This window comes from Ctenopharyngodon idella, chromosome 15 (genome assembly GCF_019924925.1).
Source record: "Ctenopharyngodon idella isolate HZGC_01 chromosome 15, HZGC01, whole genome shotgun sequence".
In the NCBI taxonomy this organism is placed as follows: Eukaryota; Metazoa; Chordata; class Actinopteri; order Cypriniformes; family Xenocyprididae; genus Ctenopharyngodon; species Ctenopharyngodon idella.
This window is the reverse complement of record NC_067234.1, coordinates 2,358,456-2,377,504: the sequence shown is the minus strand read 5'-3', so window position 1 is coordinate 2,377,504 and position 19,049 is coordinate 2,358,456. Positions and strand designations below refer to the sequence as shown.

General features: G+C 36.5%; 1 protein-coding gene across 3 annotated transcripts in view; it reads right to left on the bottom strand.

Moving 5' to 3' along the window:
• si:dkey-262k9.2 (uncharacterized) overlaps positions 1 to 18,507 on the bottom strand; it is a 40,344-nt gene extending 21,837 nt beyond the window's left edge. Inside the window, exons 1-2 of one of the 3 annotated variants that reach the window (XM_051862626.1) lie at positions 18,317 to 18,507; positions 12,253 to 12,311 (exon numbers count right to left, since the gene is read on the bottom strand). In XM_051862626.1, coding sequence (XP_051718586.1) covers positions 12,253 to 12,311; positions 18,317 to 18,371 — 114 coding nt within the window. In that variant the 5' untranslated portion in view covers positions 18,372 to 18,507. Of the gene's footprint in view, positions 1 to 1,691; positions 1,786 to 6,401; positions 6,549 to 12,252; positions 12,312 to 18,316 lie in introns of those variants that run through there. The other 2 variants (XR_007925161.1, XR_007925162.1) reach the window with 2 other exon arrangements.
• Positions 18,508 to 19,049: the final 542 nt, after the last annotated feature.

Genomic DNA, 19,049 nt, shown 5'->3' with positions numbered 1-19,049 from the left:
AAAAGGCGGATTCGAACCCACGTCGATCGCGTTAAAAGCCAAGTCTGCGAGCCTTACTCACTACTGCTGCACCACTGAAGACGTTTTATCCTAGATGTCTTTCTTAATACTTGAGTGGCCCAAGACATTGGTGGGTGGAGCTAGTGTAAATAGTGTTTGCCAACAAGGGACGCTATTTGCACTTAATGTAAATAGACACTGGACACAAACAGAAATTCTGAAGACTGTGCTGGTTTTCCATGTTATTTTAATAAAGACTGGAAAAACTCAAAGGCATCATTAAAATATCATAAAAGTAATCCATATGATTGTTCTGCTATAAGATTTCTAAAATCATCATAGTCCTCATTCATAGCAATTGCATGGAAAAGCGTAACCAGCACATTATTCAAAGCGATTTTCTTTTGCATTTCACAGAGGAACGAAAGTTGGAATGGCATGAGAGTGAGTAAATGGTAGCAGAATACTTATATTAGGGCATACTATTCCTTTGAATATACACTCTTTTTGTCTTTTCTTTTCTTTTCTTTCTTTTTTTTTTTTTTTGTGTGCCTTGACAGGGTTGACAAAAAGCAACAATGATGATAGACAGGACCTACAGTACAATAATAGGGACATCAAACATTCATCAAAGGGTTACAGAAAAAAGCAGCACATAAAAACACAGCCTCATACGCAAACTTAACCACATCAACCGACCACAAGACGCTCATATCGTTAATATATGGTCATGATTACATAAGGTTTGTGTTACACAGTATTTGCTGACAGAGGTCTGGGTAAAAAAGAGTGACAAGACACGCAAGCATACAAAAACCCCCCAAAAGTGTCTGAGTATGAGACGGCTGAGGAACTGGGGAGACTGTGGAAGGGAAATTTGCTGAAAAATTCAGTACGTGAAACGAAACCTCCGGTCTAGCGAGTATTGGTTTGACATTCTCTTTAAGTGTTACGTCATTTAGGTCGCCTGTTGAAAGGGAACTCAAAACCCTTAAAACTCAACTGACAATGTTCACAAACAAGACATGTTAACGTGTTCTTTAGTGCAATCAAGACATGTTGCACAATCTTCCTTCAGTATCAGAAAGCTAACATGACTGTGCAAACAGTCAAACATTTGGTCACTTTAGAGAAAAAGTCTAAAGAATCAAGCCTGCATACCAGATTTTCTTCTGCACCGTACTCCGCTAGACCACAGGTAGCCTATTTTACAGACACACACTGTTGCCTTTATAAAAATAAACTACCACATTTTGAGAATGAATCTGTTAATGTTTCAGAAATACCCTATGAAGAGCTTTTGAGACAGAAATCTCCTTTAAGCATTATAGTTGCCATGCAGTTCACACTTTTTAAGGGTTATGGGTACTCATGAAATCTGCAAAGGTATGGTAGGTGGTAAAAATAATAATATTAATGAGCTTTTTTTCATATATCTCCAATAACCTGGAAAAAGTAGCCAAAAAACCAAAAAACTGTCTTTACATAGGAGGAAACACCTACAGGACTTTTAGTTTAGTCATTTTCAGTATCTGCACTGACCATATGGCTTTCACTATACAAATTAAAACAAACATCACTAGTGAAACATCCAACAGCCAATGAAACACTGCAACTACTACAAAGCTTATAAAAGCTTCTGTTCACACATAAAATATTGATAATGAAACAAAATTTAATTACAGACTCACCACTTCCTTGGCCCCTGCCACACTGAATAGGACAGGAAGCTAAGCTGACTGAAGCTGAGCTCTGCTTCAGAGAACAAAATCTAAAAAGTACGCTATGCGTGTCATCTTACACGTGCAAGACAAACTGTCAACACAAGTGGTTCACAACCATTTTGACTGCAATGCCCCCATTTTCAAAGCCATTTCAGAAGCTCACCATATATGTCCTCTGGTACTTATGCTGTAATGATAATAAACCTGTTTGGTTTCAACATTTTATTAGAATAAACCAGAAATGTCAAGTAATTATCCGTCATTCATTTTGTGATTCCAGAGGTTTTAAGAACTACACAGTATATGGGAGAACCTTAATCGGGCTACAAGTGCCCTTGTCATTTTGCGCGTCATCCTTAGATGCTTTACGTGGATTTGATCACGTAGATATTTGATTATGCATTGTGCCATATACACTTGGACAGATAGGTAAAGACTGTATGTCGACTACGCAATAATAAAAAAGGCGTTTGTAAACTTATTTGGTACGTTTTGAAGAAAACGCCAAAAAAAGCCAAAACACTTCCATTATAATCTGCATCGCATATAGCTAAGCACTTATTTTAGCCTGCCATTGCATTTCTCTACAAAGTATTGTTGACAATAATGATATTATTAATAACAATTTGAAATTTCAAACATGTTTAAATTTTTAAATATCAACCAATTTAATTAGCCTAGTTTCAATAACCATGAGCCAAACAAGCGGCCAGCTTTGCTATTAGAGCGCAACAGAGCTTCACCGAATGTTGAAATATATTGTAATTATGAGATTTTAACTTTTAAAAAGCGTTCACATCATCATAGAGCTTGTAATAGTCTACAATTTGTAAGCTGGGAATATTCTGAGAGCTATTTGTACCACCTGACCGCTGTAGAATAGTTGATAGTAGGTGCGTTCCATTCGACCGTAAGTGGACTGCGAAGTGGACTTCACAGGGTATTTCGCCATCTTAAGTGAGATTCCAATCCGAAGGGAGCCAACATGTTCAGTTCGAAGGGCACTGCGAACGCCATAGGGAATAAGGGGACATTGATACATCACTTCACAGGAAGTAGAGAGGTAAAATCACCCAACTGTCATTGCGCACCGCGTCACCAGTCAGAACTACGATCGATGGAGCAGAGCCGTCGAAAGAGTTTTTAAACGGCTCTGCGATGGAGGAATTTACGTTTTGAGTATTCATAAATTTTGTATGAATGGTTATGGCGATGAGTGTTTCATTTGCATATTTTATTGTATGAATAGGCATGACAAAGTAAAAGTGTTGAAAAGCAGCTGAGGCTCTGTCATTTTTTATTTTACTTTATTTACCTCAGGAGTGTTTACTATGAGGCTGCGCGTGGAAAAGAAAGAGCACGAGATGAGATCCAGACCATGGATTAAGAATACATTTATACAGTTAACCATGTGAATTTATTTTCCTATTGCATGACAATTAGCTTCAAATCTATAAGAGTACATTTTAAATTCGAAAGTAAATTATAATATCTATTTATTTATTTATGTTATATCATAATCTGCGCGACACCATCGTTGACTTTCTTTGATGATGTTTGCAGTGCGTTCTAAATGAGCGATTATTCTCAGCAAAGTTCACTTCAACTGATATACCGTGCTCAGGGAGTAGGGAGCAGTGAACACTGCGTAGGGACCCTGTCGAATGGAACGCAGCTAGTGACTGAATCCCAAATGGCACCCTAAACCCTCACGGTCTTCCTCTGAGTCCGCACTTTCGTGACGTAATGTCGCTTTGACAGCTGGGTAAATTCCTCTGCGTAGTTTGCAGATTTGCGGGCTCAGCTGAAGTGCGCATCGAGGGTGCATAGCGGCCGCAAAGGGGGCGCTCGCAAGCACCCTTCTGAAACCTAAAATGATGAATAGGACACCTTACGATCTCGTGGACTTAACGGACATGCGCACGCGGCAGCCATTGTAAGTCCACAAGACCGAAAGTGCATAGAAGTGTGCCATTTGGGATTCAGCCTGTGTTGAACGTTACGCGTTGAGGTGCTTTCACGCCATGTTATAATTACCTTAACACTTCTGAACTGTCACGTGCTTGTAGAACTTGTAATTACAATGTGTAAACTCATGATTTTCTGAGAGCCACCCGACCACTCCAGACACCTTCAATTTGGATTTTTCCTCACCTCCTTCTTGGAAAATTGGACATTAGGCGCCATGTGAACTCAGGGTACATCGATCAACCCTGACTTTTTTTTCTTTTTTTTTTTTTTTTTTTTTTGACGTCACTTCCAGGATGTCGGCAAGTCATGCCTCCAATGAGCATAAACGTAAAAACAAACGTCAACATTTGACATTAAGTTTATGTAATGATACCTTAGTTTTTGCTTTTCATCAGATGTTTTCAAAGCAATTTTATGTTATTTTTATTCTGTTTTTGCCATAATTGACACAAAAACATGATATGCTCTAATTGTGTTGTGGTGACAACATGTGAACGTGACGTCTGATTGACTGGAACTCACTGAGGTGTGAAGTGAGACATATATTGTGGGATATGTGGGCTACCGATTGTTTGTTTACTGAATGTTTTGCTCTCTTGTCGTCAGAAAAGCCCAAAACTGAAAGAAAACCTGACAATAGACACATATCTGAATTGCAAAGAGAACTGAGGTAAAATATTGTTTTTATTTTATCTTTTTTCACTGTCACGGTAGTCCCTTGAGAACACATCATAAAGACAGGAGTATTGTTGCCATAGTGCCACGAACATCTCCTCCATTGTAAAATTCCACCTAGCAGGACCGATACCATTGTCTTTCTTTCGTTTCGGCATGCTTGAAAGCATTTGCGAAGGCACTTCTGTGCTCCTATTGGCCAGTGTCACAGATGTGACGAAACTCGTTGTGAACGACCGAAAAAAACAAAACAATGCCCGGTTCAGACTATACGATTTTAGCCTGATTTTGCCACAGTCTGCTTGATTTAGGGTTTCGTTGGGATTCGTAAAAGACAATGGACGTTGGGACGCAAGATTCGATCATTTCAGCATCATGACATTGTGAAGCGTCGCAGGCGTGGCATTGGTTGTCGTTTACAATGACACACTACACAAGACAAAGCGATCGAATATTGTGTCCTGACGCCCATTGTCATTTACAAATCCTCACGACACCCTACGTCAAGCAGATCATGCCAAAAATCAGGCTAAAATTGTGTAGTCTGAACCTAGGTGTGTTCATCTTGAAGCGGCGCTGCGCAGACTGGTCGATGATGATGTACATCAAGTACCGTGAGTGATCTTGAAGTCATCTCGAAATTGCGGTAATTCGACATGGGGTAAAAAGCACTAGTTTCAGGCGGTAATTCAACATGAAGTGAAAAGCACTAGTTTCAGATCTGCACTCACTCACGTGCACAGAGTTTTGCTTTACCTGCAACAGCAGAAGATAAAAGTGAATCTTATGTGGGGGAGTAAAGTTCAGCAACTAGGCTAAATGACAACATAAAAGTTTAAAATGTTCCGCTGTATCAAAAATAAATCATCTTTGATGATGCACTGACACGTGAAAACAAGTCAACATAAGAGTTTTATGCATCAAAAGTTTGGAAACCGAGCGCAGACCACAGTATCACGAGCCGATTCTGTTCCCAGTTTGACCTGAAATTACTCCTCCTGTCAAAAGGATGCATGCATAATATAAAATGATCTTAATAATGAACACTATTATTAATGCCTGTATCAGACATTGCTGAGTATACATGCATATGGTTGTGGCAAACACTGATGGGCTTGTTGATAAGTGTGTGAAGCGTCTCGCGCCTAGCTGACAGTGTCTTGCAACCTTCTTTAAAAGATCGCAGACGCTGAAATCCTGAAAGTGTGCTTACAGTTGACAGTTTCATTGATCTGACCTCTTTAAACAAGAGATTCTCAAGGCTTCTGCTGTGAAGTCGATCAGTCCGCAATTTACATCTCAACCACACACACGCACTGAAGTTTTGGAGAATTACTGTCCAGTAGAAACTAATAGCCTAAATAGGCTACAAGGAATACATTTTTTGTTTTGTTTTGTTTTTTAAAAAAAAGAGGATGCAACTGTTTCTGTTTTGTAGATGACATAAGTTCCCCTTGTTGTTGTTTATTAGTCTTTGACACCCATAAATCCATGCAATATGCGAAACACAAGTTAAAAACTACTAGTTAGCTGATACTGACCTGCATGTTTGATGCAATTGTTTGGACACGAAATGCAAGTGGCAACATGTTCTGTTTACAGTCACAGAGGCCACTGCCTTAATTGATGACTGTCAGCAATGTGACGTCTGACTAATTTTAACTGAGAGTTAAACAAAGACATCTTTATTTGAACCGTCATGCCACCTGATTACCCTTTAATATATATCCTGGTGTGTGATGAGTTCTGCGGTGCTCTAAGCACCTGCAGGTTTCTGCAAAGTATGAATAAACATGCTGTCAAACAATTGTTTTTCTTGTATCTTGCTGCTATTTTATTTACTCCGTATTGCATATCATAGAAGTGTGCATTTGAAAAGAATCATTTTCATTTCAGAGATACTGCTTTTTTGTATTCCTGAGGTAGCTAAACTAAATGTTTTATTAAAGAGAAATGAAAACCTCTCCTTACTTTGGAGTCATCCACTCCTGCAGTACTTTTAGAAGCAGTGAAAAAAAAAGTCACACTCACCAAATTTTAGTCCACTGCTGAAGGTATCGTTCACATGCGCTTATGACTGCCTCTATTCTTACATGAGCTCCTTTGTCAACCTTCCTGGCAGAATGGGAACTTCCTGACTGTCTTAACCCCTGTGCACGTTTGACAGGGCTGTGATGTGAATGTCTCATTGGCTGACGTTCCTCATGAAACCTGACACCTGCACAAGTTTCACCTACACCATACTGACTGTAAAGAGCGGATTCGTACAGAGCGTATTATTGACATTTATGGAGGGGCCTTTTCTGTATCATATATCAGTTCAAATTCTGGTTCTCCCTTATGCAGTCAGCATTTTCACATGAATGATTTATATAGGATAGTTGTAAATGCTGGGGGGAAAGATTCCATGAATCTCAAATGAATATGAATTGATGTTTCGGGAGTGTTGTACTTTTGTATGAGTTACATTTTTGACAAGAAGTGGGCTTGCCTGGCCCCCTCAGGTGCTGAATATCATGATGAATATCACAATGAGTTACTTCTATAGATCTTTCATCTGCTCAACATAATTTCAGGGGAACCAGCCTGTACGCTAGCCTATCCTTACCACATTGTTCTACATTTTCTTCTGTACAAGATCCAGCAAGGTCAGATCTTGCTGATTTTATTGCATTAGTTTGCATAATAATAAGCAAATCTGCTCTGGTGAAAGTGTCACCGTTCTCATATTTCTCCATTCACTGTTTTGATCATTGATTGTGTGTGTTTAATAATATTCTTATTTAGCTTTTTAAAATATTAAAGTCGGCATAAAATGGACGTTGCAATAGTATTTTTCTTCCCTATTCTGATGTATATCTGAGGGAAAATGCTTCTCGAACAAGATAAAGTGTAGGGCGAGACTTGATTTTGTCCATGGGGAAATGATTGGATGGTTGGATCGTTGTGATTTGCTATTGGTGGATCTCATGTGAGTGACAGTTTGTCCCGCCGTCACGCTGAAAACCTCAGACAAGCAAAAAGAGATGTAGCTGCAAGAGGGAAGGGAAGTTATTTTGATTAAAGATTATGAGAGCACATGAATTAAAAAAAAAAAAAAAAAATGATGTGCACAGATAAATCATCTATAATAAATACTGCAATATTCCATGTATATAAAAAAAATGAATTGTCAATTTTGATTTCATGGTGACTTTGATGTTGTCACGCAAACTCAAGTCCGCATTAATTCATGGTTTTACTTAACATGTTTACCTGTAATGGCAGTACATGTATCCTATTTGTTTAGCATTTAACAGTACACAATCTTGCAATTTTGACTTTTTTTTTCTCAGAATTTTGTGTTTATATCTCGCAATTTATAAAATAGTTTATAACACACAACTGCGAGTTATAAAGTCAGAATTGTGAGATATAAACTCATAATTCTGAGAAAAAAGTCAGTATTTTTTCCTCAGAATTGGACTTTATAACTCGCAATTGCGAGTTTATAGCTCACAATTCTGAGAAAAGAAGTCAGAATTGAGAGATATAAACTCGTAATTGCGAGGAAAAAAGTCAGAATTGCGAGTTTATATCTTGCAATTCTGACTTTATTTCTCACAATTTTGAGTTTATAACTTGCAGTTCTGACTTTATTCCTCTTAAATTTTTGTTTATATCTCACAATTCCAACCTGATCTCACAGCAATTCGTACGTATTTTACATTTTTCGCTAAATCGTACTTATTATACGAGTTGTCAAATTTGTCTGAATTCGTACGAATGACCTACCCCTAACCCTGCCCCTAAACCTACCCGTCACTGGGGTTTAGACAAATCGTATGAATTCGTACGAGTGAGGTTGTACGAATTAGCCACCTCGTAAAATATGTACGAATTGGTCGTGAGATAGCGTTGCACAATTCTGACATTATAACAAGTAATTCTGACTTTATTTTTTAAAAGTCAGAATTGTGAGATAAAAAGTTCAATTACCTTTTTTTTTTTTTTTTTTTTTTAGTGGCAGAAACAAGCTTCCATATAAAACTAAGCATTTAAATATAATCTACTAAGACATATTATTGGGAGATATAAAGTGATATATGCATTTTATATCTCTTAAACTTTTGGGCCTTATAAACCACAGCAACTGGACCAAACTGCACATTTTTACTCAATTTGGGCCTCTGAATAAAATGGTTTCTTGAAAATCTTCCTTCTTGAGTGTAAGCTCCATATTCTCATAAAAGAGCCATAAAAATCTAAATGAAACAGAATCCTTATGCAGTTTTTTTGTCTGAAGTTTCAAAAAACTGTTCCATTAAAAAAAATGCCAGGCTTTATGCCAGGCTTTACAGGCATAAATACTGATCACAACTGAAAGTAATTTTGTGAAAGCTTTATTTTAATGTCAGGTGTTTGATTAATTTCATGACTTTTGGCTATCAACAAACAGGTTAAGGGTTGGATTAATCATATATAATCCATCTAAACTAAAGGAACAATACTCATGTCCTTCAAATTTGCAGTCAAGCCTTGACTTGCTCAGCCAACTCCCATTATATCACGGACAATGTCTAAGTAAATGATTGTGCTGAATCAGATCTTCAGAAGTTGTCAGTGGAAGACAGGCTTCTGTATTAAAGAGTTTTTTCAACCCAAAAGGATGATTTTCTTATTTCAGTAGAACACCAAAGGAGAGGTTAAGCAGAATGTCTGAGCTGTGCTCTTTCATCCAATGAAAGTGGATGATGACCACAGGTTGTCAAAGCATCATAAAAGCAGTCCATAATATGACTTGTGCACTACAGTATATCTCAAGGCTTCCAAAGCCATACAATAGCTTTGTGTGAGGAACAGACCATTTCATTATCACAGAACGTACAGACAAAGTCATTATTCACTAAAAATCTTGCATGAAAGCTGTGAGCTGCGTTTCCCAAAAGCATTGTAAGCCTAAGTACATCGTAGAACAATTAATTAATTAATTTTACGATTAATTCTACAATGCTTTTGAGAAACGCAGCAGTGGTCACAAACAATTCAATTTCAATGTATGAAAGAGCACAGCTCAGACACTTCTGCTAAACCTCGCTTCTGGTGTTTTAGTAGCTTGGACATGTGCTGTAAACCTCTTCTTTTGTGTTGCTTGGAAGAAAGAAATTCTTACACGTTTTGATTGAAACACATGAGGATGAGTAAATGACGAAAGTATGGAAGCTTGTTTCCGGCACGGAAAAAAAGGTAATTGGGATGATTTTGTCTCACAGTTCTGACTTTTTCTTCCTCGCAATTGTGAGTTTATATCTCTAAATTTTGGACTTTATAACTCGCAATTGCACTTTTATATCTCACAATTCGGAAAAAATGTCAGAATTGTGAAATATAAAGTCGCAGTTCTGAGAAACAGTCAGAGATATAAACTCATAAGCATAAATATTGCGAGTTTATATCTCACAATTCTAAATTTATAACTTGCAATTGCGAGTTATCTCGCAATTATGAGGAAAAAAAAGTCAGAATTTGGAGAAAAAAGTCACTCGTACGAATTCATACGATTTGTCTAAATCCCAGTGACGGGTAGGTTTAGGGGCGGGGTTAGGGGTAGGTCATTCGTACGAATTCATATGAATTTGGCAACTCGTAAAATACGTATGATTTAGCAAAAAACTTACAAATTCGTACAGCCTCACTCGAACAAATTAGTACATTTTTTGCTAAATCATAAATCGTTAGCCACCTCATAAAGCACTTACGAATTGCCGTGAGATTGGGTTGTATCTCACGACCAATTCGTACGTATTTTACGAGGTGGCTAATTCGTACGAATTTGTACGACCTCACTCGTACAAATTCATATGATTTGTCTAAACCCCAGTGACGGGTAGGTTTAGGGGTGGGGTTAGGAGTAGGTCATTTGTACGAATTCATACGAATTTGGCAACCCGTAAAATACGTACGATTTAGCAAAAAACGTACAAATTCGTACAAGCTCACTCAAACAAATTAGTACATTTTTTGCCAAATCGTAAATCGTTAGCCACCTCGTAAAATACGTATGAATTGCTGTGAGATCGGGTTGTATCTCACGACCAATTTGTACGTATTTTACGAGGTGGTTAATTCGTTTGAATTCATACAGCCTCACTCGTACGAATTCATACAATTTGTCTAAACCCCAGTGACGGGTAGGTTTAGGGGTGGGGTTAGGGGTAGGTCATTCATACGAATTCGTACAAATTAGCCACCTCGTAAAATATGTACGAATTGCCGTGAGATCAGGTTGGAATTGTGGGATAAAAAGACAATAACCTTTTTTTAATTCTGTAGTAGAAACAAGCTTCCATATCAAATAACTATTCCTTAAAACAATGTTTGTTTTTTGTTTGTTTTTTTTTAATCTCCATTTCTACATGGTATGCTTTGAGAATATGTGATCCTTGAAGATGGCTGATTTGACTCCTTGACGCCATGATATGATGTTGTTTTGAGTATCGGTTATGCATCTGACTCACTCATGTCTCTTTCTTCTAGTTGACTGAGGAAAGATTGCTGAAGACCTGTAGGCAAAGGTGTTGTTCCTCAGCTACTTTACAGTGCCAAAATAACACTTACCCGCAGGGCTCCACCCGTGCCCTTTCTAACGGATTTTTCAGCTGATATCAGCAAAGGTACGACTGGTTCTGCTGGCATTCATACAGCTGTTGAGAAGCTAAAGAACCAGTTATGTTAGGCCCACACTTGTTTTGAAAGTTGGCTTTACGAAATGCATTGTTATTTGTCACTCTTGGATACGTGACTTAAGCCTCTGAGTCACTGGTGATCTGATAAACAGTTAGTTTGAAAAGTTACACGGCACTGTTGATCTCTTCCAAAGAAAGGAGGCATATAAAGTCAATAACTATGAGAACTACAGTATATGAGATCTTGTATTCTGCTGTATTCTCAAAATAATTAATCAATCACACTGGATTTTTTTCTATAGAATTAGTTCCTGGACTTCCTGCTTGTCATGAGTTTGCCAGATTTGACAATGTTAAAGAAAAGTCTCTTTTGTCGGATTTTGTTAACAGTTCAGATGGTGTTTTAGTGCTGTTAAAATAAATAAATATACACTACCTCCAAAAGTTTGATAAGTTTTGATATGTTTTTTTTTTTTTTTTTTTTTTAAGTCTCTTCATCTCACCAAGGCTGCATTTATTTGATCAAAAAACAGTAATAACTGCAATATTGTGAAATATTATTACAATTTAAAATAACTATTTTCTATTTTAATATGCAAGTGTAATAATTTGTTCCTGAATTTTCAACATCCTTACTCCAGTCTTAAGTGTCACATGATCCTTCAGAAATCATTCTAACATGCTGTTTTGATGCTCAAGAAATATTTTTTTATTATCAATGTTGAAAAAAGTTGTGCTGATTAATAATTTTGTGGAAATGGTGATACAGTTTTCCAGGATTATTTGATGAATAGAACATTTAAAAGAACATTGATCTGTAATATAAATCTTTTGTAACATTGTAAATGTTTTTACTGTCATTTTTGATCAATAATGCATCCTTGCTGAAAAAAAATCTCACTGACTCAAAACTTTGAAACATAATTTAAATTGAATTATTTAAATTATAATTTATTATAAATTTAATCTAGTTAAAATCACACCTACATACACAGAAAAGTATAAAATGCTGCAAAATTAATCTCATAATGTAATTTAAAAATAATTGTTGATGAGTTTTCATGATTTGAAACTGTGACAATATTCTCCTAAAAGGCCTATTATTAAATTATGTTCATAATTATCTTCATAATGTTACCAATTTTATTCTCAACTTTTTTTATTTATTTTTTTTTATTTTAGCATATATCCCTAAACGCTGTTGTAGAGATGCTTACCCTTGAAGACGAGTTGTCTTGTGTTGGGGATAGTTTTCTTTCCCGTGTTTGCATATTTCCTATTGAAACAGGAAGTAGACTTTAGTTTGTGTTAAAGCCATGAGCAGTTATTTGCTTCCTGGTATTGCTAGTATGAGACAGGTAGGTAAAAGTGGTGGGACAATCTCATATGTTTGATTAATTCAGGATGAGTCATATGTTTGATTTGATTCAGGATGAGTCATGAATCTTTATGCTCTGGGGCCTGTTTCAGAAAGGAGGTTAAGTGGAAACTCTGAGTATGTAAACCCTACAATGAAGGAATCTCTGGGTTTTCCGTTTTAGAGTGCGAGGTATGTCAAACACGAGAAAGCAGGGTAAGTCAAGCCCGTTTCTGAAAGGGAGGTAATTTATACTCAGAGTCAGTTATTATGTCATTAATTAAATTCTGTCATTAATTACTCACCCTCATGTCATTCTACACCTGTAAGACCTTTGTTCATCTTCAACACAAAGTCTGTCAAACTGCCAAAGTCACGCCCCCCAGTGGTGAACCATTGAGATTTCGAAACACGAAGCCTTGTTTACTGAAATCACGTGACTTTGGCAGTTTGATACACGCTCCGAACTACTGATTCGAAACAAATGATTTGTAAAGCTTCGAAGCTTCATGAAGCAGTGTTTTGAAATCGCCCATCACTAGATATTGTTGAATAAAGGCGCACAAAAAGTATTCTCGTCACTTCATAACATTAAGGTTGAACCACTGTAGTCACATTAACTGTTTGTTTCATCAAAAATATCTTCATTTGTGTTCTGAAGATGAACGAAAGTCTTACAGGTGGAACGACATGAGGGTGAGTAATAAATGACAGAATTTTCATTTTTGGGTGAACTAACTCTTTAATTAATTTACACTGCAAAAATGCTTTTCTTAGTGAGTATTTTTTGTATTTTTTCAAGTACAAATATCTAAACATTTTTAAATCAAGATGCATTTTCTATGGAAGACAATTATATAAGATATTTAGTATTGTTTCTTGGCAGGAATCTAAATTAATTGCATTTTACTTAAGTAATATTATCAGCCAATGTCCAAATAAAAATGATCAAAAATGTCATGCTTGATTCACTGGCTTCAGTGGTGTAGGCAGTAGCGCATAAGGCTTGTAGAAATAATTTGTGACGCGACTGATCCGGGTTCGAGTCTGCCTTTTGCCGAGCTCGCTCTTCTCCCTTTTCCCATCACATATCACATCAGAAAGGCATGTGTTTTCTATAGAAATGAAGAAAATGTTCTAAAAGTGGAAGTAAAGTGCCTAACGAGTGTTTAATAATGATAAAAGTAGACCTATTTATAATTTTAATAAATCATATACACTGTTATTATTGCATTCTGTTAATTTACAACAATACTGAGGTGCAAATAGTATGTATCTGCCAATATAAAGTTTAAATAGCATTTAATTTCTATTTACAAAAGAACTGCTACTTTTACATGGTAAATAGAATATATCACTATTTTCACTAAGTGTAAATAGCGTCTACAGCTATTTTCACTTCCTGTAAATAGCATCTATCACTAAGAAAGTACGTTATTTCTTACTCCATTGGCAGATCATTTGCAAAATAAGAAAAATGCACTTAAATTATTATTATTATTTAGGCTTTTTTCCCCCATCTGGGATACAATGAAAATGAATATTAGTTCAATAACGTACCCTTCTGCCAGTTTTCACCTCTAATATTATCACAGTGATAAGAATTAAACTTGTATTGACTCTGAAGTATGCAGACGTCTTTTTGTTGGGTGCTGTTGCCATGGTGAATCGTAATATCGGAGCTCCATTGATCATGGCTTTTCATAGTCGTCTTAACCCTGAGTCAACCTATTCAGAGTTGATTGAACTAACTCAATTTAGCTGTTCTGAAACCGAAAACGAGTTTCCCATCTCAGAGTAAGTCAACAGTTCAAGTTTTAACTCAGAGTTGGTTGAACCTCCTTATTGAAACAGGCCCCTGTTCTCCCTGAAAGAGAAACAAGTTTTCAAATGCTTGTTTTGGTTAAAAGTGAATTTTATCTACTTTTAGAAGTACACTATCATGACCCTTAAAACTTGCATGCACAAATATGAAGATGGCTTGTGATAAACGTGCTAGTTCGAGCAGCTCACACTTTTTTTAGCTTTGATGCACTGATAGTGGAGTACAACAGATGTTTTGAGAGTGATCAGGATCTAGAAACAGTCTCCTCAGTGAAAACTTTTCACACTCTTTTGCCCAAAGACCACAGAGCCATTCAAGAGGGCAGAGAGGAGTGTTGTCTGGATATGTCCCCGCTGTAGCTACAAACAGAAACGAGCTCTATTGTGTGTTTGTGTGCTGTGGAGGTGTGGGGAGGGAACGGTGAGTCAAGAATGGGGGCAGCTTGTTTCCAGTTGCAAGGGTTGCATCATAACTAGCAGGTTCCTGCGCAAATGTGCTTTAGTACATGTTGTATGTTCAAGTACACAAAGGTTTGCAGGGTCAATGAGTTTGCAAGCCGAGTTGAAAAACAGGTCACATTTTTCCATGATGCCTTGACTGAGCCCTAGGTGATCTGCACAGGTAGATGCATTGACATTCAGATATTAAAGCGCTTCATTAAACAATTAGTTCACGGTTAGAGACAAAAGTATGAAAAACAGCCTGAGGCATTTCAATGGAGCTCTGAGAAGCAGAAAGCACATTTGACAAAAAAATGGACTGAATATTTGCTAATTTGTAGACTTCGTATTTGAAAATCAACAGGCAGGTGTTTGTGTCAGGTAAATTTGAGGTTACGATATAGAGTGAAATATGGCACGACCTCACACCTGATCTAACTAGGTGAACGGCCAGAAGAGGATTGTATCAATCAGAGTTAGAGGGTGTGTTTGCGATTCTAATCATCTCTAGCCTGAACCTTTAAAATTCAGCTTGCCCTATATGTAGACTTTCAGGCTGGAGATACAAAGTCTTTGTTCTTTACAGATTCTGAACATGTATGAGACTATTAATATTTTGAACATAAATAACACTGCCTTTTTAATGTAAGATTTGCTGCTTTTTATTTCAACAAAAAGTGACTCAAAAGCTCCGCTTTCTTAGACTGAGATGAAGCGGCAGTCTTGCCCTCTTTAGCAAATACTTTGCTGCAACCTGTGGCCTCTGTGGGAACTGCAACTGTGATGTAAGAGAATCTGAAGGGCTGAACTAGTACTTCTTGAAACACCTGAGCATTTTCAGTCATTGCTGAACAGCTGTTTGTGATTTTCACTTTTGAAATCAGTGTATTAAAATGTGCATATTAGTCACTACAGTGTTAATGTAGAGTTTAAAGGGATATTTCACCTAAAAATTAACTTTTTTATATATGTACCAAACCTGGATGACTTCCTTCTGTGGAACACACACACACACACACACACACACACACACACACGTCCAATGTTGTTTGGACACCAACATTCTTCATAATATCTTATTTTGATGCGTTTATTAAAACTGCAGGATTGTCTTTATAATTTGTTTTTGGTTTATTAACCTTAACTGTCACTGTCCCACAGGTTCTTTTTATTTATTGCCTTTTTTTTCCATTACATATTTTAGTAATCATCATAAGTTAGGTGTCATTCGAAAGCTTACAAACTCAAGATTCAGCCTGTGAAAACTGTTTTGAAATCGGATGTTGTGTTACCATGGAAATGGTACTTTAATTTCTTTTAGCAAGCTCCTTCCCTAGTGGGTTGGGTCAGGTTTCATATTACAATATTTATTTTCGCTACTTTATAGTCAAAACTTTTTCTAATTTTGACAAAACACATATTGTCGGAAAGGTCTGAGTCTCACGGTTCCATATCTGGTGTCTGTTTCATGATAAAAGTGATATTTGGACAGAAATTTATAAGTTTGTAACAGGAGAATGCATAAAACAAATTTAATAGACGTCGGTGTCGCCCGGTGGCTATTTTTGGTACAGCACCTAAACAAAATTTCATAGTAACTTCAATTTTTGTGATATGAACTTCAAATTTGGAACACAACTTGGATAGACATATGGCTTTCATTTGATAGTAATTTTAGAGTAAAATATATTTGATAAAATATGAATTTTATATAAAATGTTTAGTACAGTACATTTGATTTACAGTAAATTTAAATTTCATACTTTAATATTTTTAATATTTACTTTAATATTTTCAGCAATAATCTGCTGAGTGTCTTCTTTAAAACAAGACCAACCTTAGGTCTGTACTCCAAAGCATTCTTGAATAATCATTTAAGTTTGTATAGTGCATTTTCATGTCTGTTATCAAAAATGGGGGTGACTTAAGGGGTTAAAGTGCCTTGATTTTGCACATAAATCTGCACAAAACTCCCTTGTTGCAGGTGAACCTGTATTTTATTTCTTCATGGTTTTTTTTGTTTTTTTTTTCACTCATTGTATCCATAATAACATAAGCTGAAGTGGCAGATGATTTTGCATCCAGTAAAACTACAGTGTTTTGGTGAAAGACATTAATGCTTTCTCTTTTATAAGCCTTCTTATTTACTATCTATGCATTATTAAATGGTTATGTTTTGTTAGTTGCATTTAGCATTGATTCCCCCCTCCCTCCCTTCCTTTCACGCTTATTTAAATCAAGTTCAAGCTCAAACCACTGCGCAACGTTTTGCTACGGTTTCCTGGTTGAACGACATGTTTCCTGGAAACGGTGTGCAACGGGGTTTGAGGCACGTTTTCTCTTGTTTGGTAAAAGTGTGTCAAAAATCTCAAATCAATCAGCAGCAACATGTATATAAACCACGCGGTATTAAAGAGACAGCTCGCACAATGGGTCCAAGTAAAGTCGTTTACAAATGTGTCCGCTGCAGCTCGGTATACGCAACAATTTAAGATATTAGAAGACTTGTTTGTCGTAAGAGTTTTATAGTAAAAATATAGCATATCAATTCTTCAAAAAGAACACCAAGAATGGCCTTCTCAGCTGCCATTGTTGCAACTCTTGCGTCATCAGAACAGGTTGTTCAACGCACCACCGTTTCCGTTTAAAAATTTTTTTGCAATGTTTTATTGGAGCTAAACACAGCTCAGTTTCAGGTCACGACCATCCACTTGAGAACTGCTATTTATCATATAGTGATGTTTATACGGGCGGTCCTGGGTTTTGGACTAATGCTGGTGAATGTATTAATAGTTCCATGCAGATAAAAAGTCAATAGGTCTTATTTTGGCCTATGCAGCAGATCATTCCCCTCTTCATTGAGTGACAAGACTTTTTTTTTTTTCTGTTCACATTCATATTCATGCAACCTGCTGCAAGTTTGATGCATTAATTGCTGAATATTGAACTACTTATACATGGCCTGTTGCCATATGAAACCACGTCAAAGGAAGCCTCAGTCTATAAGATGATATTGATGACACTAGTGCAGAGTAAATGCTGGTAAGCTGTGAGTTTGGGCTATTCATATTCAGATGTGAGCCTTGGCAGCTTTGTGCAATGCATTCTTAATGCACAGCCATTATTGACGACAAGTATTTAGATTAGCAATTTTATTTTAGCATCTATTTGTTAAGCACAGACCAGCCAATAGGGTCTAAATGGAGTTGTATATATATATATATATATATATATATATATATATATATATATATCACCACTAGATGGCAGTATTACACCATGTATTTAGAGCTGTGTGGAGGATTAGACTCTTTACAAGTATTTAGTGTTGACTGTATGTATATGTATATCCATTTGCACCGCATTTACATTTGTTGGATTTTATTGAACAGCCTTTAAATACACATTTTAATAGCCTAACGGTGTGTTTACTTTACCCTGCTGTGCTTTGTCTCTTTTAAGTTGCCTTTTGTGTTGATCCAAATTTGATTGTTTTTTCTCTCTCTCTCTTTATCCAGATCCTCACTGGAAATACAACAGCATTTCCTCGCTCAGACCAATAAGGTTGCAACTTGCAATCAGAACTTTTAAACCTGATTGACCGTAGCATCAAGAACACAAACATTGTTAATTAGTAAGAATGTGCTTTCCTCACTCACCCACTGATGCTTTCGATGACATACTGTGGAAAACCCAGAACCGTTGTTTGGCCATTGCATGCAATTTGTTTGTGTATGTATGTGTATGTGTATGTGTGTGTGTGTGTGTGTGTGTATAGGAAGGTCAGAGAAAGAAGGTTTTCCTGTAGACCGATAGCAGTGTGTGTGTGAAAATGTCAAGCCCCAGAGGACATCTACAGGAAGTGGTAAGGTTGCTTATGGTTTTGCACAAGGAAATGGCAGCTTTCTGCACTGTTAAAACACATTTTCTTTTATTTTTTAAGCTACAGGAAATAACATAACAAATACTAATTAAAGAAAACTAAAAAGAACACAATTTTGGATTTTCTCTAATAAGTCTGTATTCTTTACTCTAAAGTAATAATGTAGTTTTGTGTGTGTTGCGTTAACTTCATTTTAAGTACCGGTAGTATGCTCCTTTTTATGCAAACCTTTACGAAAAAGAAGTTTAATCAGGTGTGCTATATTAGTATACTTCTTTTAAACTAAAAATAATATAGTATACTTTCAGTCTACTTTTTATATACTTCTCGGAAATATGCTTAAAATTGCACTTAAGTAGGCCTATACTTGACTTCTACTGACAAAAAAGTCTAAGTATATTTGGCCTATACTATAAGTATAATTAAGTATTTTAAGAATACTTGGCTTGTAGTTGTGTTTAATCTTTTGATTGAGTAGCCTATTAAAGGGATAGTTCAACCAAAAATGA